The sequence below is a fragment of the Myotis brandtii genome, unplaced genomic scaffold (assembly GCF_000412655.1).
Source record: "Myotis brandtii unplaced genomic scaffold, ASM41265v1 scaffold199, whole genome shotgun sequence".
NCBI classification, from domain to species: domain Eukaryota; kingdom Metazoa; phylum Chordata; class Mammalia; order Chiroptera; family Vespertilionidae; genus Myotis; species Myotis brandtii.
This window is the reverse complement of record NW_005357414.1, coordinates 2,387,217-2,412,785: the sequence shown is the minus strand read 5'-3', so window position 1 is coordinate 2,412,785 and position 25,569 is coordinate 2,387,217. Positions and strand designations below refer to the sequence as shown.

General features: G+C 41.4%; 1 protein-coding gene across 1 annotated transcript in view; it reads right to left on the bottom strand.

Moving 5' to 3' along the window:
• Positions 1-25,569, bottom strand: part of GUCY2F (guanylate cyclase 2F, retinal) — a 117,611-nt gene that overhangs the window by 25,787 nt on the left and 66,255 nt on the right. Inside the window, 7 exon segments of the mRNA XM_014538846.1 lie at positions 4,442-4,506; positions 7,835-7,933; positions 11,481-11,658; positions 14,962-15,154; positions 16,177-16,337; positions 18,563-18,714; positions 21,077-21,226. Coding sequence (XP_014394332.1) covers positions 4,442-4,506; positions 7,835-7,933; positions 11,481-11,658; positions 14,962-15,154; positions 16,177-16,337; positions 18,563-18,714; positions 21,077-21,226 — 998 coding nt within the window.

Genomic DNA, 25,569 nt, shown 5'->3' with positions numbered 1-25,569 from the left:
AAATTATGAACAACAAATACATATCTATCAACAAGTGAATCTAAAAATCAAGTGAATAAAAAAATCTGATGAACAGAGTAAACTGGTGAATATAATAGAACCAGGGGCATGGAAAGGGAGTGGACTGACAATTCTCCGGGGGGAAAGGGGTGTGGGAAGTGACTGGACAAAAATCGTACACATATGGATGAGGACAGTGGGGGCGTAAGGGCAGAAGGTGGGGTGGGAACTGGGTGGAGGGGAGCTATGGGTGGGAAAAAGAGTAACAACTGTAATAATCTGAACAATAAAGATTTATTTAAAAAAATAGAACAAGAAATCATCAGATTTGTATGGAAGCACAAAAGACCCAGAATAGCAAAAGCAATCCTGAAAAAAAAAAAAAAAGAAAAAGAAAAGAACAAGGCTAGAGGTATCATGCTACCTGACTTCAAAATATACGGCAAAGCTATGATAATCAAAACAGCATGGTATTGGCAGATAAACAGACACACAGATGAATGAAAGAATAGAGAGCCCATCTATAAAACCAAACATATATGGACAGATAATTTTTGACAAAAGGGCCAGAAATGTACATTGGAGTAAAGATAATCTCTTCAATAAATGGTGCTGGGAATACTGGAAAGCCACATGCAAATGAATGAAACTGGATTGCAATTTGTCCCCATGTACAGAAATTAATTCAAAATGGATCAAAGACTTAGACATAAGACCCGAAACTATAGGTCACATAGAAAAAAATATAGGTACCAAACTTATGGACTGGGGTGGCAAAGAACATTTTATGGAGTTGACCCCAAAGGCAAGGGAGGTAAAGGCAAAAATAAATGAATGGGACTATATCAAACTGAAGAGCTTCTGCACAGCAAAAGAAACGGACAACAAAACAAACAGACAGCCAACCAGATGGGTGATGATATTTGTAAACAGTAGCTCTGACAAAGGTTTAATTTCCCAAATATATAAAGAACTCATAAAATTCAACACCAAACAAATAAACATTCCAATCAAAACATGGGCAGAGGGCCTGAAAATACACCTCTCCCAAGAAGACATACAAACAGCCAGTAGATATATGAAAAGATGTTCAACCTCACTGGCAATCAGGGAAATGCAAATTAAAGCTACAATGAGATATCACCTTACACCAGTTAGAGTGGCCTTTATCAACAAGACAAGCAACAACAATTATTGGAGAGGTTGTGGAAAAAAGGGAACCCTCATTCACTGCTGGTGGGAATATAGACTGGTACAACCACTATGGAAAGCAGTCTGGCGATTCCTCAAAAAATTAAAAATAGAGCTACCATATGACCCAACAATCCTACTCCTGGGTATATACCTGAAAAACTCGAAATCATTTATACGCAAAGATATATGCACCCCTATGTTCATTGCAGCATTATTCACAGTGGCCAAGAGTTGGAAACAGCCAAAGTGCATAGGATAGAGGATCAGATCAAAAAAGATATGGTATATATACACAATGGAGTACTACACGGCCATAAGAAATGATTAAATAGCATCATTTACAACAACATGGATGGACCTTGAGAACATTATGCGAAGTGAAATAAGTCAAACAGAGAAAGCTAAAAACTATGTGAGTTGACTCATATGTGGAATTTAAAACAGAAACTTATGTACACAAACAGCAGTGTGGTGGTTGCCAGAGGGAGGGGGGTGGGAGAAGAAAGGGGTCCTAATATGAGGTGACAGGAGAAGATTTGACTTTGGGTGGTGAGCACATGGTCCTATATACAGATTTTGTAAATTAGTAATCCACACATATAACCTATATGTTCATGTAGACTAATGTCACCTCAATAAAATTTAAAATAATGAAAAAGAATAAAATAAAATCCTATATAGTAAACGAATAATATGCAAATTGATTGAACAGTGGAATGACTGGTCAGCAGGAGACGGGGCCAGTGAGCAGGCGGTGCCAAGCCAGCAAAGGCACATGCCAGCAGGCAGAGGGAGGGTACAGCAATGGGGGGGGTGGCGATGGTGAACAGTGGTGGTGCAGAGGCAATCAGGGGGGTGGGGCTGGCCATTCACTGGCTGGCGCCATTCCCTGATTGGCCCTCCCCGTGGCCTCCCTGCAGAGGGAGGGCAGACTGTGGCTTAGGTCCGCTCCCGGTCAGTGGTACATCCCTTGAAGGCTCCCGGACCATAAGAGGGTGTAGGCCAGGCTGAGGGATCCCCCTGAGTGCATGAATTTTCATGCACCGGGCCTCTAGTAAAATCAATTTTTAAAATGTAAACAATAGTGCACCTCATAGGAAAGCCAGATTCTGGGCAATAATTTAAGAAAGATGCAACTCATAGTGTGAAAAAATCTATGGGTTTTAACAATCTTACTCACTGTAGCCTTCTATATATATAAAAAGCTAAAATGCTAAGTGTCTGACCATCCGACCAGTTGCTATGACATGCACTGACCACCAGGGGGCAGACATTCAATGCAGGAGCTGCCATAACACACATTGGCCATTTACAAAGCAATGGCACTGCGGACATGGTGCCCACAAAGCAACACTCAGCTTGCCCCAAGTGGGACACAGGCCCCACCACCACCCCAGAGCGACAGCCCACCAAATCACAGCCAACACTGGTGAGACACCATGATGCAAAATTTGGCCCGCAACCCAGCCCAGCCCAGAAATGGTCGCTGTGGGCACTGGGTAATGACATCATGTAGCAACGCCCAGTTTCCTCTCCCTAGCAACTAGCCTCCTTGGAGTTTCTTCAGCGTGGAATTTGTAAACTCCTGAGCAAGGCTTCTCATGGCTCTGTCAGGCCCGGCTACTCTGTCAGATAAAAGAGCGTTTCAGCTGTTGATAAATATGTCAGATGTAGATCAGAGTTTTTTGTTGGTGGTATATTTGCATGTTTCCAAAAGGCTTTATAAAATCATCTCTGAGCTCAGATCCTGAACATTAAAAAAACACCTGTACATAAATGGCATTTATCATTATGAGTACATTCATAATATTTATGACTTTGAAATTATTGTTTGCCGGTATGTCATCTTGATGGTTCAAAAAAATAAAAAATTAAAGTCACTTTTTGCCCCCAAAGCCTGAATAATCCATTCATATGGATGTGTAATCCTAATATATAAAAACCCTAGGTCTGTCACGACCAGAGGCTTGACCAACCGGAAGTCAGTCCTGCCATCAGCGCTGACTGCTTCCGCTGCAGGCATGGTGCCCCAGCACTGACTGCTGAGGGGGCTGAAAATCAGGGCCAGAAAGAGGCCTGAAGAGAGAAGTAGGGACTGATTTGTTGCCTCTGTGGCAGCTTTTGATCAGCACTTACTTCTCTCTTTCTCTCCCAGTCTGGCCAGCAGCTGTGCCTCCATTTCTCTCCAGGCCTCCACTGGGGCTGCTGATCAGCCCCGCCTTTCTGATCAGGCCCTGTTGATAGGCCCAGAGACGCTGACTGGCAAAGGCACCAACCAATCAGAACCAAATGTGGGTGCTTTGGGAAGCCAATGACTGCCTAGCAGGCGGAGCTTCTGACACTGACTGGCATAGAAACTGACCAAACAGAACCAAATCTGGGTGCTGTGGGGAACCAATGGCTGCTTAGGAGGCGGAGCTTTTGACACTGACTGGCATAGAAACCAACCAATCAGAACCAAATTGGCCAGCAGAGGAGGGAAGTTGGGGGTGAGATCAGGCCTGCAGGGGAGGGCAGTTGGGGGAGAGATCAGGCTGGCAGGGGCGGGCAGTTGTGGTTGAGATCAGGCCAGTAGGGGAGGGCAGTTAGGGGCAATCAGGCAGGCAGGCAGAGGCAGTTAGGAACCAGCGGTCCTAGATTGTGAGAGGGATGTCCAACTGCTGGTTTAGGCCCGATCCCCCAAGAGGTCCCCAATTGGAGAGGGTGCAGGCTGGGCTGAGGGAATCCCCCCTCCATGCACGAATTTCATGCATTGGGCCTTTAGTGTGTGTGTGTGTGTGTGTGTGTGTGTGTGTGTGTGTGTATGTATGTATATATATACACACACACACATACATATATATAGCTAAGTTGACTTGCACATGCGCAATACATATAAAGTTCTCACTGGCACCAATCGCACGTGTGTGTTTCGATCTGTCGTTGTAGATTGTGAATTTGGTTGACACTTCTATTATAGAGAAAGGGCAAATAACAATATTAAAATATTTCTTTTAATTAATTTCCTTTCAATGTGCATGGATCTGTGTGCTGGGCCACTAGTATTTAAAAGAAAAGAAAACTGAGGCAAAAGGCAGCAATATTTGGGGAACATCAAATGGGGCTGAAAATTCTGCCAAAATTATAGCTCTGAGTCTTAGACAGCCAGGTAAACTTTTTCATCAGACCATGACCTCTCCAGAAGCAGGTGTGTCCAAGGGTTTGACTTACAAAACAAAAGGACATTATACCTTCCTCAATGCTCCACTTCATAGCCCTCACTCAGAGTTTGAAGAATTGTCTTAGTGCTATGAATGACATGAATATGATAAACTGTAAAAAAAAAAAAAAAGAGAAAGAGAGAGAGAGAGCTGGTTTGGCTCAGTGGATAGAGCGTCGGCCTGCACACTGAAAGGTCCCAGGTTCGATTCCGGTCAAGGGCATGTACCTTGGTTGCGGGCACATCCCCAGTGGGGGGTGTGCAGGAGGCGGTTTATCGGTGTTTCTCTCTCATCGATGTTTCTGACTCTCTATCTCTCTCCCTTCCTCTCTGTAAAAAATCAATAAAATATATTTAAGAGAGAGAGAGAGAGAGAGAGAGGCATGACTTTGGATCCTTTCAGGTAAAATCAATGAGAAAATATTAATATAATAAATACAACCACATCTAAATGAACTAGACCATAAACAAAGCTCTTGAGAGAGAGCTTTATACTTTTTTAATGTGTTTTTATTGATTTTTAGAAAGGGAGGGAGAGTGAGAGAGAGATAGAAATGTCAATAATGAGAGAGAAACATTGATCAGCTGCCTCCTTCACACTCCCTCGTTGGGATCAAGCCTGCAATCTGTGCATGTGCCTTGACCAGGAATCAAACCAGTGACCTCCTGGTGCATGGGTCAACCTCAACCACTGAGCCACACAAGCTGGGCCCTGAGAGAGAGCATTAGTATTTCATAGGGGGAGGGGGGAATTATGGTGTTCCTCACCGGGCCCAAATAAGGTTGTAGCACCTATTAGCTCCTAGATACCATCTCAGATGAAAGACCATGCAATAGAAAGGTGTTAAATTAACTTGAGGGTTGAGGTGGAGAAACCAGCAAACACTGCTGTGCTCTCAGCTGATATGTGATCTCCTCTGAAGGAAGTGAGGCTTAAGGAGTCTCTCACAGGCTGCTGCCAAGGTTGAACTTCCAAGGTTTACATATCCTACTTAAGAGACAAAAGAGTGACTTTTCCATATACATCCATACAACCATCTTTCAATATTTCTGCACATAAAATTTTAAAAATCAATGAGAGGCGACCCAAGGACTCTCATAACATTTTGTGCCTACTACATATTTATAGTTGACCTTTGAGTATGTGTACACATGTGAATGTATTATTTTTCAACTAAGGATCCTAACCTGGGGAAAGAGCTTTATATGGGGAACTATAACTAAAAATTTTGTTGGAAACTAAGTAATTACCTGGTAAAGAAAACTCATTTATTAACTGAAGCAGATTCCTTGGCCTTTCTGAAAACTGTTGTCCTATAAAGTAAAACCTTGTTCAAGTTGAGTCTTAAATAAAAGTCCAAGATTTATTCTCACACACATTTGAGAAGGTAATTCTTTTACAAGCTTAGTATAATCTAAGTAGGAAGGCATGGCTGAAAAGTACTGGAAGAAATTTATGGTATGTTTACTCTAAATTACTTTCCTTTTTTGACATGTCAGTACTGTTGTTGGTGTCTTCCTCACTAACTCATGCCACCCAAGAAAATTTGTTCAAAAGGGATGTAATATTTCTAAAAGTCATATAATCATCTAGCCAGCCCTATGTGTGCCATTTCACTGGCATCTGGTTTTCAGGGAGCCTTTCACTAGAGTAATCCCACTGGTGAGGAACACACAGCTCATAAGAAAGAGACCACCATCTACTTGTGTGGCAAGGAGGATCCCTCCAGGGCTATGTCACTAGTCACTTCCATTCCAGAATCAATCGATACAACTGGGCACAAAGGAAGTATTGATGACATTGATTTTTTAATAGACCTGTGACATGCCCAGTCTCATATCCAATATGAGGTTAGAGGTACCTCTTTACAGACATTCAGTCAGGTATAGAGTTTAATGCCATATTTCAGTTAGTTATTAGCTTCCAGAAAAGCATATTAATCAGCTCTTTTAGTGCAAAGATCACGTGTGTATACTTCTTTGTACCCCTCCTAATGCCTTCCTTGCATAGTCAGTGTTAAACACCTGCTGTATATGATTCATTCCATTTTCTTCTTCCTAGCTCATCACTAAACAAGATGCTGCCTAAATCTGAAAATTCAATTTCTGCTCTCAGCTCTATATATTCAATGTGAAATGTGTGGAGTTTCCTTGATACAAACCAGAATAGGACTTTAGTCTTCTACAAGCTTACATCAGCCCAGTAAATTGTGCCAAATCTGCATTGCCGTTCCATGATCAATTTCACTTCATCTTGAGATGCATTTCAGAAGCAAAGTCATATGCTTATAGCAGTTCTTGGAAGACTATGTCCATGGCCTCAGCCATGTCTATAGAGTTTGAAGACTTTCCCAGATGTCAGAAAATTTATTCTGACAACAGCTTCTAAATTCCATGCTGCCTCCTTAATCATGGCTGCATAGGCTAGATTGACTAAGACTGGACCCATTGTGCAAGCCTATTTCTGCACATGAGTGATGAGGAGTGGGGTCAGACAGAACACCACCCACTGTGATATAGGCCACCATATCATCAGGGAATGGTTTACATATATTGCTGAAATTAAAGAAGAGCTGTGTTACCTGGTAACTGCCAAAGCCAGGGCTGCTAAGAGCCTAAGTGTTTTTTAAATATAGAAACCATAGAAACTATATATAAAATCTATGATTTTCCTATACTAGCATGAACAAATCTCTGCTCAACCAGGATATATGTAAAGGCATATTGTGATTCAGACACTGCCTTAGTAGTAGCAGTACATAACCAAGAAAGAGTTGCTGGCAACAGACAGATATCATAATGGTTTGTACAGTTTTCTTAAAGAAGGAGTGGTATCATGGACACAGTGGATATTCTGATAGAAGCTAATGGTTTTATATACAGGCAAGTTGGATTTAATTATTTCAGAATCCCAAACTCCTTAGGTTGGGGGATTATTGGTAGCTAAATTCGAGGGAGCTATTTGATGAAGCCAGAAGTCCTGGGGTCCTAACTAGTTCAAAAAGAGGACTAGAGCAGCAAACAGCAGCTGGCTCTGGGTATGTCTCCACAAACTAGTTGAAAAATTAAAAATGTCAGTTCCTTCGTTATTTCTTTTTTCAACATGATTCCCCTAAACACATCAGGTTGGCAAATTTTTTCCTTTACCCAAAGAATTTTTTTTTACTTGTTTTGATCAAATACTTGCTGCTGTTTCAGTGTCACCTAGCTACAGCTTCATTTCTAGAACAAGAAAGTTACATGTTCAATCCAACATCACCCCCTACTGTTTTGCCATTACAGACCAGGCAAAATGTGTTCAATCTTCTTAATCTTCTCCAATTGTGTTTTATTTTCCTTCAAAGAATCAAGTACCCTGCTCTTTTCCTCCTCTCTTGAGGAAGAATTACTTTCTCAAAAGCAAGAGATTACTATCCCATCCATCTTACTATAGGTACTCACGTAACCCTGTTGATTCCATCCGAGAAGCTGTGTTCACAGTATCTCCAAATAATCAGTATCTGGGCATGGTGAGGCCCCTCACTCCATCAACAACTGGCCCTACAGAGGAGCAGGCAGTTGGGATTACAGTCAACAGGTATGCATTCAATGCTTCATAAAAGAATAAAGTTGCCACCAAATAGCTCTGGGAATCTGAAGGAAGTCTTATAATGAGTAATGAATTCTTTGACCTATGAGAAGTAAGTTTATATGATGCAGACATGACTACCTTTCTGATTTATACCTTTGTTCCAAGCAACAGTTATACCCAAGATGCTTATATCTGTCAACAGGACAAATAAGCATCAAACCCAAACCAGACAGAATGGGCAGGGACTCAGGATCCAAACATATTTGTTGCAAGGAAAAAATGGGACACTCTCTTGTGCCTTAGGATTGGAAGTAGGAATGCCATAGGGCTATATGTCTCAAACTGTGTCTATCAAGACAATTATTACTAAGACAGTTTTAAAATCCAAAAAGAAGTAGAGTTGACTTTTAATCATTTGTATTAGGAGCATGGAAGAGCAGTGTATATAGATAATCCACAAATATTTTCTATTTGTCCTTAGAATGTTTTTTGTTCTTATATTTTAATATGGCTGTGTTAGGTATTCATAGAGTGAACATTACTTGAAAAACTTCAACCACCATACTGAAAACCTAGTTCTAGGAGTAACTAGGAAGTTCTCCACCTTTACCTTTCTGATTTCCACTGTGTTTCTATTAAATTTGTTCAGCATTATCTTTTTGCTGTTTCCTGAGTTAGAAAAAGTAATTAGTCTTTCTGCTTCAAAAATTCCTTTCTAAACTTTAATTTTTAAGAATAAAAATAATAATTACAAACCTATGTTTCTCATCTTAATTCATTTCTCAACCATTCAGAAGCATTCACTGAGCCCTGAGCTAGGCACCTAGGGGAATAAAAAAGAAATGTAACACATAGTCTCAGTTCTCCATGAGATTATAGTCTAATTGAAGAGAAGAGACAACCAAACAGGAAGCAATTAACTAACAACCCAGAACAATGGTTGAGTCAAGATAAATGCTACAGGCAGAAGTGCTATACTAGTTTTGGGAGGGGGGTAGTTATTAGGACCTGATTCTGTTAAGAAGGGTCCAGTGGAGAAAGCAGAATTTGATCTGAATTTTGGTGGGTGGGTAGGATTTAAGTAGGACAAAGGAACATGAATCAAAGGTTTGTGGTTGGGATGAAGCATGGAATTTTGGGAAGCTCATAGGGAAAACAGTCTGTGTAGTTCGGGTGGCTAGGGAGAAACTGTAGACAAGGTTGGATATTAGTTTGTATAGGATGTTGAACTACTAGGTAACTTTGAGCAGGAATTATAGGATGAAAATGATTTTTCTTTTCTTTTTTTTCTCACCTCAGTATATAGAATGCATTGAAAGTAGAGAAAGTATAACCGAGGAAAACTGTTAAACGGCAGTTGCAGTAATCTAATTATAATGTTGTGAGTACTGGAAAGGAGGTGCTGATGGAGGAGGGGGAGGGCAAAGAGTTAATAAAAGAGAGACATTGTGAAAGGAGAACCAACAGACTTGTTGGCTGTCTGACTGACAACCATGAGGAAACTGGCATGAGCTTATGAACTTATGCTGGTTTGTGGGAAAAGATGACTTGAAGTTTTAGGTATGTTGAATTCAAAGTAATGGTGAATTATCCAAGAAAAGATGTGCTAAGGGGGTTTGGAAATGTGAAACTGAAGTACAAATGAGAGATGAGAGCTTTTTTTAAAAGAAAAATCCTGAACACCTACAATGTGCTAAGCATTCAGGATACAAAAATGAGTAAGATATGGTTCCAACCATCAAGGAGTGTATAGTCTAATGGAAGGACAGATAAACAAATGTAGATTATGCTGATGACTATGAGAAGGATGGGTAGAAAAAAGTAAGAGTGGAACCAAAAAAATGCAATAGCAGTGATCCAGGCAAGAGATGCTGGTGACCTAGCCTTGAGTAGTGAGAGTCAAGGAGATAAATATTCAAGAAATATTTAAAAGGTAAAATATTCAAGACTTAATAGTTTGTTGAATGGTGAAGGCCGGGGTGAGGAAGGAGTTGAGGATAATGACTCCCAAGACTAACTGGAATAACAAGATGATTGGTGATACCACCAACTGAAATAGAGAATAAAAACAGAAAGAAGAGGAAGTTCATGTGTGAAGAAAATAATTATGTTTTGAATGTGTTGAGGCTGAGGTCCGTGTAGAACATTTGGGTAGAAATGTCAGCTTCTTTCAAATTTGGTATACAAGACTAAAGCTTAAGGAAGAAGACATGTGCTGAAGTTGTGCAGTTGGAAGTCATCAGCATACAAGTGGCAGTTAAATAATAGACATGAATGAGATCACCCAGAAGCATATATAAGGAATGGAAAACAGTGAATGAAGGACAGAACCCTGAGCAATATCAATATCTAAGGCAGTGGTTCTCAACCTTCCTAATGCCACGACCCTTTAATACAGTTCCTCATGTTGTGGTGACCCCCAATCATAAAATTATTTTCGTTGCTACTTCATAACTGTAATTTTGCTACTGTTATGAATCGTATTGTAAATATCTGATATGCTATATGTGTTTTCCGATGGTCGTGACCCACAGGTTGAGAACCGCTGATCTAAGGGAAAGATAGAGACAGAAGAGACTATCAGACAATGGTAGAAAATGAAAGGCAGGCTGCAGTGCATTGAGAATGAATTAGAAGTTAGAATGGGCAGAGAACAAGGAGACCATAACTCAGAGCTTTGCAGAAAATATGGAAGCAGCCACAGTTAGAGAGCAGGACTTACTAAGAGAGGTGGGAAATGAAATGGAGAAGAATCATTTGGCAAGGGAGAAGCATGTCAGAAAAGCCAATTGAGGGAAGATTTTTAGGGAGGATTTTTAAGAATATCGAATGCTACAGAGATAAGAGAATAGAACTGGGGATAGTGTTGAAGGCTGAAGCCAGATTACAAAGGAGCTAAAGAGGGAGTGGATAGTGATGAAATGGCATAGTGAGTATCAATCACTCTTTTAAGAAATATGATAGGAAAGTGATGAAAAGAATGGGGGAAGAAAAGGAGCCTAAAAGAGCAAAGCAATGATAAAGAGGAGGTAAGTGGAGATGGGAGCAAGAAAGACTACTAGGCCAGATATCTGTGACATCAAGTGAGATATCTGTCAAGATAACTGTGAATTTGTTAAAGTAGATGAGAAGGATACAATGAAGGGGAGATCCTGAATATATTCAAACAAGTGGGGAGTAGTGTGGGAGACAAATACTTCAGGAGTTGAGATTTTAAATAATTAAGTGAATTATCCTAAATACAACATATACATGTCGATCTTGTATCATATAGTCAAACACTGAAATGTTGGTTTTAACAAGAAAGGTAGACTGAAAGGGTTTGGTATCTTGAACAAGGATGCTGACCACTGGGAAGAGAATAAATTTGAGTGGGCTTAAAAGAATTATGCAGCACTAAACAGCTGGATAATCCAGCTGCCAGTAATCAGTGAAAATATATCCTCTCCCTCCTTTTCTAGTTTTTCCTTGAGGCACATGGGATTGTCCTCTCTTGTTTTAGCTGGTCATTGTTACTTGAGTGCAGGCCTATTTAAATCTAGACTGGCACCTCTGGCATGTGCCGCATCTTGAAAATACTCACGGAGCTCAGGATATCGAGGGACATGCTTGCAATCTCAGCTGCATGCCTACTGCTATTCCTCTTTGGGAGGCCTGATGCTACCATGTAAGCATCACCAATCACCAATGGTCTCTACCTGGGAAATGGGGGAAAATAGATTTAGCAAGCAAATAACTTCTGGTGTGTGTGTGTGTGTGTGTGTGTGTGTGTGTGTGTGTGTGTGTGTGTTTCACAGAGTTTAAGTGGTATGATGGGAACCAGGTGTACTTTTTGTAAAGTGAGTAGGAAAGGGAGATTGTCAGTGGTTCACAGGCCTGGCTGCACATTAGAATCACTTAAGAAACTTTACTAGATGGGGAAAAAGGAGACATATGTAAAACTTTAGACAAGAAATAAATTTTTTAAAAAAGAAACTTTATTAGAAAATACTGATGTCAGGTCCCACACCAATAAATTCTGAAATAAGTACAACAACTTTGCAGGCTTCTGGCTGGCCTGAGAGCACTATTAAGCTCCATACAATTCCTGGGAAAAGGAAAAGGGCAGATTTCTGAGACTGTCTGTGGGTGTCCATGGGGAAGCACCCTAGGAAAAGGTGCACATGGTACTCCTCAATCAAACATTTCCCTAGATAATTTCAGATAAATGAGCTAGGGCAGCCTTAATGCAAGTATAGGAAAAGGGAAACAAAGGAGGTGGAAGAGTTCATTCCTTTTGCTTTGCCTTGCTAATATGATAAAATTAGTTTTGCAGTCTCATTGGATATGAGAACTGGGTCTTTTACCACCAGCTACTTCCTCTTCTCATAGTGCTACCACTTAAGGGGCAGTACTATTAAGCCTCAACTGCTTTGGAGGGGACAGTTAGAGCTGGAAACTTGTAAATAAAGGAAAATCTGTGCTCCTCATCTTCCCCACAGAAATGTGCTCACTTTTTTAGGTGACCAGTAAGTTGGAGCTTCTCAAGTAAATCCAAAAGATAAGTAAGCTGCAAGGACTTCTGTGAAATCTGCCAATCTGACTCTGCTAGTACAAGTTTGGATGCAGTTTAAATCCATGTTCTCCTAGAGAGCAATACTTATGACTGCAATGGTTAAGACCATGAAACTGTTAAGTCATGCTATCTTGGTTAGAATCCAAGATCTATCATTTATAAACTGTGTGGCCTTGGGCAAGTCACTTAACCTCTCTGTGCTTCAGTATCCTTATCTGTAAAATAGGGATTATGACAATATCTACCTCATAGAGTTTTCTAAGAACTAAAAACTTAATACATATCAAAGCACTTAAAATCTTCCTGATGTATGATAAGTGCAAGATATCTCCTCCTCATCATAATTGGCATCATCACCAAACTGATAAGTCCTGAAACGAGCCTTAGGACTCAGTTCCAGAGAAAGTAATCAGTAGTAATCAGCCATAGGCCTTTCATCATGATTTTCTACATAGCCAATAAAAATGATCTTTTGCACTTATGAGACTTTGTACCTCAGCATGTTTCCAATCAGGGCCTCCCTTACCTGGTGGACTTTGAGAAAAGGATCTCTGCCCAAGCATGCCTGTCTGCACAGAGGGAGGCAATGGGTACCGTGCAAATGCTATATGGGAGAGGGAAACTCACTGGCTGGCCATTATCAGAGACTGGTGGTTGACCATTCAGCTTTGAGTCAGTCACACAGGAGTTCCCAAGGATATGGATAAAAAGATTAGAAGGGCAGGGAGCATAGGCACTGCCTAGCCTTGGTGTGGGACTGCAGTGGGAAACTGTGGGTTGCATAAGTCAGCAAAAGGACAGAGAAAGGGAAGAGGAGGTATGGAAAAGGGTCTGGTTGAGATGAGGTAGTAGCAGGAGAGTTGAAATTGAAAACAAATCACGCACTTCGTAATTCTGCAGTAGCCTTCTCATTTCCATTTCAGATTATCAAGTGCAAGAGGAAGTGATTCCAATTTTACAGGGGCGGGGAAAAGAAAACACAAACAGGTTTGATGAATCACTGCTGGTTCAATATTTTTCCTTTGCACTGTTTATTTTTAATAAACTGGACTAAAAATCAGATTCCAATTTTGGATTCACATAGTCATGCTCTGTCCTGGGAAACAGCCAACTAACTCCCTACTGTAACCATAAAGTACCAAAATATCTAACAGCCTCATACCTTAGATCACCAACAATTGTCTGAACAATATCAGCTGGACTGATTAAACTGGTGACTGTGTTACTGCTCATGCTGAATCACCGTTTATTTTATTTTCAACAGAATTAGCTTCTGGTGATTTGTTTTTCTCTTCAGGCTGCTTGAATTCAACAAGTTGAGACAGGTAGTCTGATTCCATAGATTTTTCCTCCTTCATAATCTCTATGTGTGCTTCTTGATTAATTTGCAGCTCCTGCTAATTGGCAGGTATGATGTCTATTTGTGAGTCCTATTTAGATGGCTTTGCCTAGCCCTGAGGCTCTCTACCTGACCTGAAAGGGCCCTGTCTAATATGAGATAAACACACTACCCTGTGTGTGATTTAAGAGTTGGAACATTTCAGACTCCTGTGAAGGATCCAATGAATGGAGCTACTCATTCTCCAGCAATGCCTTGGTTCCTGGGATAGAGGAGTTGTCTAAAGTTTGGGATGCCTGTGGCATCTTTCTATACCAATAAGACAAGTATCCATGTTGCAGAGAACGTGCAAACATCCATGCACAGCTATGAAAATTTTAGCAAGTTTCTGCCTAAAGACAAGATAACAAATAAAATCAAGTGTAAGGAAGCATCACACCAAAGTGAGTTTATGAAGTCATCTATTCTCTACTCATCTTCTGCAAACTTTGATAGGAAGAGTAGAAACTGAAAGGCTGGAGGGGTAGGGAAAGGTGGGAACAGGGGATTGCAACCTCACAATTAACCACTTCCCAGACCTCAGACCAATAGGTGGGCTTTTGGTTACCCTGTAGCAATCCCTAAGAGCCTCAGATTTAATAGCTCTTCAACATGAGTAATGCTAGAATTCTCTTCTGTATAAAACTTGTACCTAAAGGGGAAACCAACTTTTATCAGCATGTATTTCTACACAAACTTTACCAAGATGAACTCTGTAGCAGTTACCAACTACAGGCAAAACACCAATACTTCTATATCCCTTCAGTGCCTAGCATGATACTGCCTACACTGTAGGTAGTCAGCCACTGAAGAGTAATAACACTTTTGGACCCAACCTCTTCTTAGTCCCAGTTCTAGAAAACAGCTCAAAAGAAATGTGAACAGCAATCTCTGGCTTTCATTTTCAATGAGATATCAGTGCAAAAAATTTTTAATTTACTATTTTAATTCCTAAATAACAACATTTAATAAAATAGCATCCTTTTATTTTGAAATATACATAGATGAGCCTTATATAAACAAACATTTCTCTCTGGAATATATTTCTGTGCTAATTAACTTACTTTGTAGACATCATGACTGCCAATGATGGCATCAAAGAGTATGTGCAGGTCATTGAGAAGATCCACCACCTCAATGGGCTCACTCATGGCTGAGATGGTGGTGAAGCACACAATGTCACTGAAGTACAAGGTGATCAAGTCAAAGCCCTCAGGTTCAACCGTGCAGCCCTTTTTGAGGGATTCAGCAACTGATCTGAAAAGCAGACACAGCTATTCCTCAGAGGAAAGATGCCTCCCACTATGTCACACACAGATCGGCTAGAACAGTGGTCGGCAAACTCATTAGTCAACAGAGCCAAATATCAACAGTACAACGATTGAAATTTCTTTTGAGAGCCAAATTTTTTAAACTTAAACTATATAGGTAGGTACATTGTTATTAACTTAATTAGGGTACTCCTAAGGCTTAGGAAGAGCCACATTCAAGGGGCCAAAGAGCCACATGTGGCTCGCGAGCCGCAGTTTGCCAACCAAGGTGCTAGAACACAATTTCTCCCAAAATCACTGTCAAGTAAATGATGAGGAAGAAAACATCACCTAGATGAAAACAGTAATTCTTTCATTTATTCTACAAATATATATCAAGTGCTTACAATGTGCCAAGTATTGTGCTAGGCGCTGGAATACAGCACTGAATAGACAAACCTAGTCTGTGCCTTTGTGGAGTATTTTCGGCTTTCTATCCTTCTTCCTCAGCACCTCATGCCCTTAGGGAATGTTCTCAGGTGGTTGCCTTTGCAAGAGACTAGTTTACCTAATTACCTCCTAGAAGATCATGTTACAACAGAATAAGGTGCCTGATAAATTTTGGAAATTATAGTAACAGATAAGACTTTCAACTAAGGAATGAAAATCTCAGAAATACAACCCTACTACTTTCCTCTAGGAGTTCAAAGAACTGCTTCCTTTTAATTGATCAACTACAGGCAAAGTCATGAAATGACAGAAAAAACAAGGTACCAAAACTTAAATGACCAGCATGATGCACAGGTAGTGGAAAATGAGGAAGTGTGCTCTGCTCCCTTGATTTCCAATTCTTCTTTGATTTGAAGGTGTGACTCAAATCTACTGGGAGTAGAGAGGGTGCAGGAGAAAGGGAGAGAGAGAGAGAGAGAGAGAGAGAGAGAGAGAGAGAGAGAAGTTAGTTGATGGGGTTTTTTTTCTATTTTTAATAGAACACATAGTTACAAGGATTCACAATCCTCAGGGGTTCACACATATGGTGGTAGCATCTGTGTGAAGTTTTTCTGTTTTTCAATTTCCAGCTCTTCAGTCCATTCCTGGATCAGATCTTCCAAGTTGCTAGAATATAGTTCCAACATCCAAAGTATAGAATCAATGATATTGGTCTTTTTCTCTTTATTGAAAGTTTTAAACTGGAAGTAAAACTGGAGGAGCCAGGGAATTATTACTTCCCAAACTCAGTGATAATGGAACAGGACCCCTTATCAAAAAACCCCTTCTTTTAAAATGCCAGGTTAGGGAGGTAAACCCAGGTAAAAGTAGCAAAAGTCACCACCCACCCTCATTGATACCCTGGTCCATACACAGGGCTCATTTTCTTTGAGTAGTAGTTCCCCGACCATTCTGTTTCTTTCAAGTCTGAGCAAAAGTGTTCTGGGCAGGATCCTTCAGCTCTGAGATACAAACACATGAATAGTATCCAATTCTAAGGCAACAGGATTTGTTCTTGAGCCCAGTCCAGATGTGAGTGGTATAAGGGGAAAGAGAGAAGTTTTACCCTTCTGGATCATCAACCTACTAAATTATCCTTATCTTCCAGTGCTGCTGTATTGCCAATTCTTGGGCAGTGGAAGGTTTCTTGACCTCTTAAATATGACCCAAGATCTACATGGTAAGATCTAACCCTATTTTTTTCCATAGAATCCAGGAAGAATGGTGTTCCCTATCACCTGCCCTTCATGTTAGTCAGGGCAATGTAGAAATTCAACAAGTCTTATCCCACTCTATGCCCTGATCCTTTAGAAGTGACTGCATACTACAAATTTTCAATATGCCTTCCTAGGACCCTTTCCATCTACAGAAATGGGGAGCCTGGCATAACACTGGAATCATGATGAGGTATTCCCTCCTTGCTGTGGTATTTAGCATGCACAAGGCTGTGTTCACAACAAAAAGTTTTGCTGGGCAGACATCTAGGAATCTGTCCCAATGAACCCTCCTATATGGCTGGGCCACACATCCGATACTCAGTATGCCAAGGCCAACACTAGTAGTTTTCTTCTGAGTCTGGTCCACATCTACAGCCCACCAAAGTCCTGCTGATAATCTCAGTAGCTAGATCAGATGCTTTGGGCTCCCCCTATTGCCTAATCCAGGGAGCCTCACAGTCCTCTTTCCATTTAAGTTTTATTAGCTATAGGGAGTTGGGAGGCTACCCTTGTCTTTCAGACAGTCTAAACGCCCACTGAAGCATTTCAATGAGGGCAGCTCCAGCAATGTCTTCTTTGAAGGTACCATGATGTACAACTCCTTCTATCATCAGCTTTTCTGCTGTCTTCTGAAATAAAATATCTAGCATCAACACAAGGGCAAATGCTCTTTCTCTTGATTTATGGGAAATTTTTAGTAATATGACCTTCATGGGGTTTTTTTTGTTTGTCTTTTACATACTATTAAACACCTGTTTGAGTGTCTTCAAGAAAGCCAGCTAGGCTAATGAGGCATTGTTAACTGGGGACACGGATGAGTTCATATGCAGGGCCTGTCAGGCTTTCAATCCAACTTTCCTTTTTCCGCCTCAGATACCTGCCACTCAGAAAGCATCTCAGTGCTGTACTCCAGCCAGGCTCAAAAGCCTCTTCACCAAAGCTAACACAGCACTCATAGAGAGCACCCTGAGTTCCAGTATCCTGTAGTTTCAACAAAGCACTAAACTGCTGGCTCCAGCATAGGAACCATAAGATCCCTTAATAGGACTCTCTCTGTCCTTTTCTCATTTCCCCCTTTTAGTTCCCCACATTAAATAAAGAATCAGCCTTTTTAGAAATTTCATATTTTAATGAGAGAGCTTATCACTTTACAGCTACTCTTGCTCAAGTCATTCCCTAGGAATCTAAGGAATCTTCTGCTTTTGTACTCCACATTTGCACTTTCTTCCATCTTGAACAGCCTTTCAAACACCCATATTTTTCCTGGCCCTCCAAAACAACCCGCATTGCTTAAATAATATAGTCATCATAATTCTCTGTGATCTTCAAAGCAATCATGACTGTATGAAGGTCTCCATCTATTCCATGATACTCATCTTGAAACAGTCTTAATGCTAATGCCTCGAAAATGCTTGATGGTTCAATTCCACCACTGAAAAGTTGGTTAGGTCAGATTGTGGACTGTCTGGAACAGAGGTTCACATACAGAAGGGCACAAAAATCAATGCTCATGCTCTTTGAAGATGTGCTGGGATGCTGGGGCATGAAAAGCCTCCAAGTAGCCACCTCCATGCTTCTTTGCCTAAAGAAGTGCCTTTTTTTCTCTTTAGAGTTTCCTTCCACGATATGACAAGAATCCAAGGAGTGAATATGGGATAGGCTGGGTTCAAAATGGCTGCTGGCAGTGCTAAGATTCACAGAGTCCTTACCTGATTAAATGTATTTAAATCAAAAGTTGGTCGTTGTTCTGCAGCCTCAGCCCAGCACTTCTTCATCAGCTGGAGACATTCTGGAGGGGCACGCTCAGGAGGAGCTACTGGTCTATACACAGGAGGAGGCTTCTTAAGTCTGTCTATGATTTCTACCCAGAAGCAAGAAGAGAAAGGTGTACAAATCATGGGAAAAGCACCAAGACTTAGAAAAAATAAGTGAGTTTCAGCCAAAAAAAAAAGTTGTTGGTCAGCAGAAATCACAGAAAGCCCATCTCCATGCTTTCTGCTTTGGTGACATGAATATAAATTGTATCTGAGCAAATGTTACATCAATTGAAGGTAAACAAATGGTCAGTTGGGGATGGGGTAAAAAATTAATCAATTGAACTACTTGTATCATTTAGGCACAGCTTTATTCTGCTTCTGCTAGGTTTTAGATGAGGCTTACCAGATGCCAATTTTAAAACTATAACTCCAATTATCTGACTCCCTTCACTCATCCACAAATTATCTAAGTTTTCTAATCCCCATAGAAGACACAATTACCACCTCACCCCCATAAGGCCTAAGACCAACTCAGGTCCAGGCTATGGGCCCTGACAGGCTCCTAGAGAAAGGGGATTTAAAAATCCAGTAGATAGTTCAGAACCTCATTGGTATCCTCCTGGCTGTTTGTCCTTGAGCTCCATTTTGGAGGAACATTTATCAGACTATGGCCTGAGTAAGTACTTTGCATGCATTGTTTCACTTGCTTCTCATTACAGACAGATGAAGTAGGAACTCTTCATTTCTCAAAAGGGAAAACTGAGGCACACAGAGAGTAACTTACTCAAAGTCACATGGATAATAAGTGAACAGAATTCAAATTTGATCCTAGGTAATCTCAGTCTATAACATTGTCCTTCTTGCAAATGTCTCAAACCTCAACTGGGAGTTTTAAACTCTCAATTCAGACACAACAGCCATTAGTGACCAGAGGTCTATATCAGTCCGACTGATGTTTTTACAAAGGGAAAAAACTCCCTAGAAGTAGGAGAAAATGGTTAGCCTTCACTGCCCCCTATCAACCTGCACTAGTCTCATATTGATCTCTGCTTCCAGCCTAGCCTTCTCCAAACCATTCCTAAAACATGAATTTGGCCATGTCACTTTCTTGCCTAAAACCCATTCATGAATTCTTATAACCCACAAGATAAAATCCAAACCCTATATCTTCAGCTCATTTCTTATCCTTAGTCTGCTATACACAACCCCAACCCTAACATCCTCATCATGAACCAAACCTTACTTGCCCTACCTGTATGCTCTTCCCATTGGCTATAACACACAACAGTGATGCTTCAGGCCATAATAAATGTCCCCTTACCCCATGAAAGAATTTCAGCTGTTGCCTCTGACTTCTTAGCTCCTTGTGACATCATACCTTCTGCTCTTATAACCCAGGTTTGCTTATACCAGTAATGTTTTCTCCATCACAGCACCCTACTCTCACCCTACTCTCTCAGTGCAATAGAGTTCATGTAAATCAACTCCTTGGGAAACAACTGCCCCATCCACTCTCTAGCAGAGGGAGTCTTTGTTCCTTTCTCAGAACACCATAAAATTGAATGGGTCACTTCTCTACTTAGGTCAAGCATGATTCACGCCCTTGAGGAGCTCACAGTCCAATTAAGAAAATAAAAAATGACCAACAATATAAGTGCTCTAGCAGACAAACATGCAGGTAAACAAAAGGGGGGCACCTAACTCACACTGAAAAGGTCAGAAAAGCTTTCCAAGAGGAAGTGACACAATTTTGATGAGGCAAAGTGGGGAAAAGGTGAGGTCATTCCAGGTATTATGAACAGCCTGTGTGAATACACAGAGGTGGGAGAGACCACAAGGCTTTCAGGGCACTGCCAGTCATGGGGTTTAGGTGGAGTGTGGGGAGTGAAGATAAGCCTAGAGAAGTGGTTAGGGGCCAGACTGTGAAAAGCATTATACTAGTATGTCATGTGAGAAACATGTGTTTCATTTAACAAGTGATGGGGAACAGTTGGGGAGCTTTGAGTAGACAAATGATATTGGACTCTAAGTAGGGCAAAGGATAACTAACTATTTGGGGATTTTTGTTTCGTTTTGTTTGCATTTTTAAATTCCTTTATTTTGAAATAAATTTAGACTTCCAGAAAAGTTGTGAAAAATAATACAATTGCCTATATGGCCTTCACTCAGCTTCCCTTAATGTTAGTAACTTACATTACCACTAGTGACCCAGTGTATGGATTCGTGTACATTGAAAGGAAATTAATTAGAAGGTAACTGGGCTAGACAGGCTGGACATGCCCTGGAGCCAACCTCCCAAAGTCCCTCCCCAGCTGCCGCACCTGGGGTGGCGCCGTGGCTCAACGGGCGTCTGCAGAGTGAGCAGGGTTCCTTTGACAGGTGGGGTCCCTCGCCCTGGTCTGTGGGTTGGCCTGATAATCTGGGTCATGGTGAGCCCCTGGTGTGCTTTTCTCACCTCTTGCTTACCTTCAGCAGGCAGGTCCATCATGCAGAATGGGGTTCCCTGGACCATCACTTCATGCATGATGATGGCAAAGCTATAGAGATCTACTGCAAAAGAACCTAACTTGCTTCCCCTGGGGGCTCTCAGCAGTTCAGGGGCTGTTCACAACAATTCTAAAAAGAAAGTATTGTGTAATGAATGCAGGGTGGATTAACTGACAGTATGTCCTCTAGGGCTCCAAGTGTGCTATTTCATTGACTGCTTTATATTGTTACTAGAGGCCTGGTGCACAAAATTCGTGCACAGGTAGGATTCCTAGGCCTGGCTAATGATAAGGGCCAATCAGGGCCTTCCAGCTGCCGGCCGGGGCCTCCCTTCCCTGGCTGCTGGCTGCCAGCTGCTGGCCAGGGCCTTCCTTTGTTCCGCATCGCCCGCTGGTGATCAACGCACATCATAGTGAGTGATCAAACTCCCAATCTCCCAGTCAAACTCCCGAGGGGACACTTTGCATATTAGTCTTTTATCTATATCAGCCGTGGGCAAACTACGGCCCGCAGGCTGGATCCAGCCCGTTTGAAATGAATAAAACTAAAAAAAAAAAAGACCGTACCCTTTTATGTAATGATGTTTACTTTGAATTTATATTAGTTCACACAAACACTCCATCCATGCTTTTGTTCCGGCCCTCCGGTCCAGTTTAAGAACCCATTGTGGCCCTCGAGTCAAAAAGTTTGCCCACCCCTGATCTATATAATAAAAGCCTAAGGGACAATTACGGTAGAATGACCAGAACGACTGATTTATGATGTGCACTGACCACCAGGGGGCAGACGCCCAATGCAGGAGCTGCCCCCTGGTGGTCAGTGCGCTCCCACAGGGGGAGTGCCACTCAGCCAGAAGCCGGGCTCACGGGTGGTGAGCACAGCTGCCACTGCAGGAACCTCTCCTGACTCTGCGGCAGCACTACAGCACTGTGGCAGCAGGTGCAGCGAGCCAGGATGAGTGCGAGTGGTGCGACACCCAGCCCCGATTCGGGCTCCTCCCTGGCCACCTGCTGCTTGGCGCACTGCTACATCCCCTGAGAGGTCCCAGACTGTGAAAGGGCACAGGCTGGACTGAGGGACCACCCGCCCCCAGTGCACGAATTTCATGCACCTGGCCTCTAGTATATATAGATTAGACAAACTGGCATGCTAGTGCCTTCCCAGGGTCTGAATATATGAACCTAAGGAATTATGCACAGAGAAAGTATACTACTTTCCCCACCCCAGGACATGCCGGCATACACAACACATGTGTGGGGATGGACAGAGAAGCTCAAAGTAGAAAACACGGATGGCTCTTGCTTTCTTGCTCTCTTGAGCCTGCCAGTAGCAGTTGGCAGGCTTCCAGGGAAAGGCAGTGCATTTCCAGACTGGTTGCCATGGATTTTCTGTTTGCTTAAATCTATATGTGTCTAGTAATTTGATTGTGCTGGAGCTCAGGGATTCATAGGTTGGTTTCTCCAGGTCTTCTCTAAAAGGATTAGAGGATCCTCAGGCCTCCTCTGTTCCTTGAATAGCAAAAAGGTACAGCAAATCCTTCAACTCAGTTCTGCAAATATTTATTGAGGATCTACTATGTATTAGACACAGTGCTAGGTACAGGCAAGGTGCCAAAGATAAATTAGGCCTTGCATTTGCCCTTGCACAGTTCACAGACCAGTGGATAAGACAGACATGTGTACCCCTAACTGCAATACAAGAGAGATAGTGATGAGGCCCACTATATAGTACAAGAAAATGAATCTATTAAAAGCCAAATTTGACCACCCATAATGTGCTCTGCATCATTTCAGGCCCCATCAAGGTAAAAAATATATTATTTCTGCTTTCAGAGTGTTACAGCAGTTAGATACTTGGAAATTTTGGGGGGAGAACCCCTTAAGCAATACATGAAAGTTGTAGCAAACAACAGGTTGATGGCCAGATAGAGATGCTGAAGAAATGTGAAGAAATACACATTAACAATATAAATAGAATAGTCAAAAGTTGGCAGGAGTCTTTTACATTAAATCGTATGAAATTGCTGTTTCTATAGGTCACAATGGTTAAATATTGACAATTTCTTAAAGTGCAAACAAATATAAAACTGAACTGATCAACCTAATCCAGAAAAGCTTCCTGAAAAAGTTAAATCTTAAAGAAACTTGTTAAGAAGGTTGAGGTGCAGTTTCCTAGAGCTGAGAGGGTAAAGGCTTTGCAGGGAAAAAGAACAGTACATGCAAAAGAATAAGAGGTAGAAAGGAGCAAATTGCGGATGAGGGTGGTGGTAAGCAGATTAGCTTGGCTAAAATGAGTGACTCTGTTAAGAAATAATGATAAGTGAAAAATGGGGTTGATGAAGTGGGAGAGGAAGGGTATGTGGAAAAATGAGGGCAGAAGGTGAGAGGCCCTGAGAGCCAAATGAAGGCATTTGGAATGAATACAAAACGCAGTAGGGGTACAGGAGTTGGAGAAGAATTTGATGAAAACCGTGTACAGTAAGATGAATCTGGCAAAATGCACAAGCTGGATTGAAGAACCAGAGAGGCTGGAGTCCAGGAGACTAGCTAGGAAGTTGTTTCTGGAAGAGCCAGAGTCGAGGTGAAAGGGGCCTTAATAGGGGTGCGGGTGGCAGCAGCAGGACGGAAACCAGATACATAGGAAGGCTACAATGGGGAAGGAAGTGATAGGGCTGAGGATAAGGTCTATGTGCTCTGAGAAGGGGTGAAAGTTGTAGTAAACAACAGGTTGATGGCCAGATAGAGATGCTGAAGTAATGTTCACTGAGGGTGCGGGGGAAAGTGGTGGCCTACTTTTCATCTTGTTAAACTTGGGGTATTGGGAAGGGAGTCCAGGGGACAAGCTTCTATGAAGCAGGAAGAGTGAAAGGTCTGAGATTATTTTGGTTTGTTAGTGAAACCCCAGAAAGAGAAACTCACCCTGGAAATTCTTATTTTGAGCCAATCCTGATCAAAATGGTAGAACAGGGAATTCTCACCTTACCGTCAATCATATACTCATCTTTTCTCTTTCTCTTTTAGGTATCCCCAGTCTTTTTTCCCTCTCCCCTGCCCCCATGAAAGTCTCTGATACACACTCTATAGTGATTTTGCCCTTATGTCTCCTTACCTAAGTGGACTGATATTTACAAATAAAACTGAAAAGATCAAATTATACTTCAAACAAAGAATATATTTATGCCTGTGGGATTTCAGGTGTATGCTTTTGAGGGGGAGGGCAGGAGGAATATTTGGGAGCAGAGAAAATGGAGTGTAACTGCTTCTTCCTGGCAACCTCTCTCTGTGCAAATTTAAAAGCACAAAAAGGGAAAGGAGGACAGAACTCTGTGGTAAAAGCTGGATTATTAAATTCAATCATTATCAGATAGTATTTTCAGAGAGCACTTACATGTATGTTGTTAATGGCTAAAATGCAGCTTTATCTGCACTATACTTATATAATTGAGAGTAGACAGTAATGAATACACTTACAAACCACCCCCATTTCCCCATCCTTACTCCAGAGCCAAGTAAGAGCACTACATGCCATACTTAAACTCTCAAGAAAACTAGAAAAATTACCTTAGCTTGTTTTTTTATCTGCTGGAAGCAATACTAACTCTGAGCCTTGCTATGGTGATAAAATCACCTTTCAATAGTCAGTGTGGTAAAGTACAAAAATAGCATAGATATGGAAATAAAGAGACCTGAGTTTAAAATCTCAGCTTGGTCACTACTTAGCTCACCTTTCTGAACCTCAGTTTCTCCAACTATAAAATGGAAATTGAGCCAGATGACCTCTAAGAGCTTTTTAATTATAAGATAATTAGCCCTGTCATCTACAGCAGGGAGCAGCAAGTTACTTCATCCATTTATTGATGCAGCAAACATTTATCCTGTCTGGTTGAGAAAGGTTCTGAGGGAAGCAAACCTGTTTCTTGCCTTCACGGAGCTTATAGTTTAAATAGGGAAAGAGGACAGCTAATTAAACACATAATACAAAAAAAAGTATAGTATTACAACAAAGTTCAAAGCCCTAAGAATCATTAAGAGAACTTAGCCCAGCATAACGAATCATGGGAACCCTCTTGAATAAGTGGTATTTATGCTGAGCCCTAAAGAAGGAATAGAATTTAGCCAGAATCAGATAAGTATATATAAGAGTGGGAAGGGAAGACTATCCTAAGCAATGTGCACAGTGTTTCTGAAGATCTGTAAGTAAGAGAGGGCCTGGTGTAAATAAACAACTGGAAGGAGTTCAGCACTGCTGGAGCATAGAGATGGAAAGAGGTTTGCAAGGCCCAGACCATGCAAGGCTCATAAGCCATGTAAAAGAATTTGAACTTTATCCTAAACCATGGGAAGCCATTGAATGAATTTTGGCACATCTGTGACATGATCAGATTTGCAGTTTAGAAAACTCCTGGCTACAGTGTGTGAAGAATGGATTGAGCATCCACACTGCCGTAGCAATTTGGAGAGTGAAACGAAACA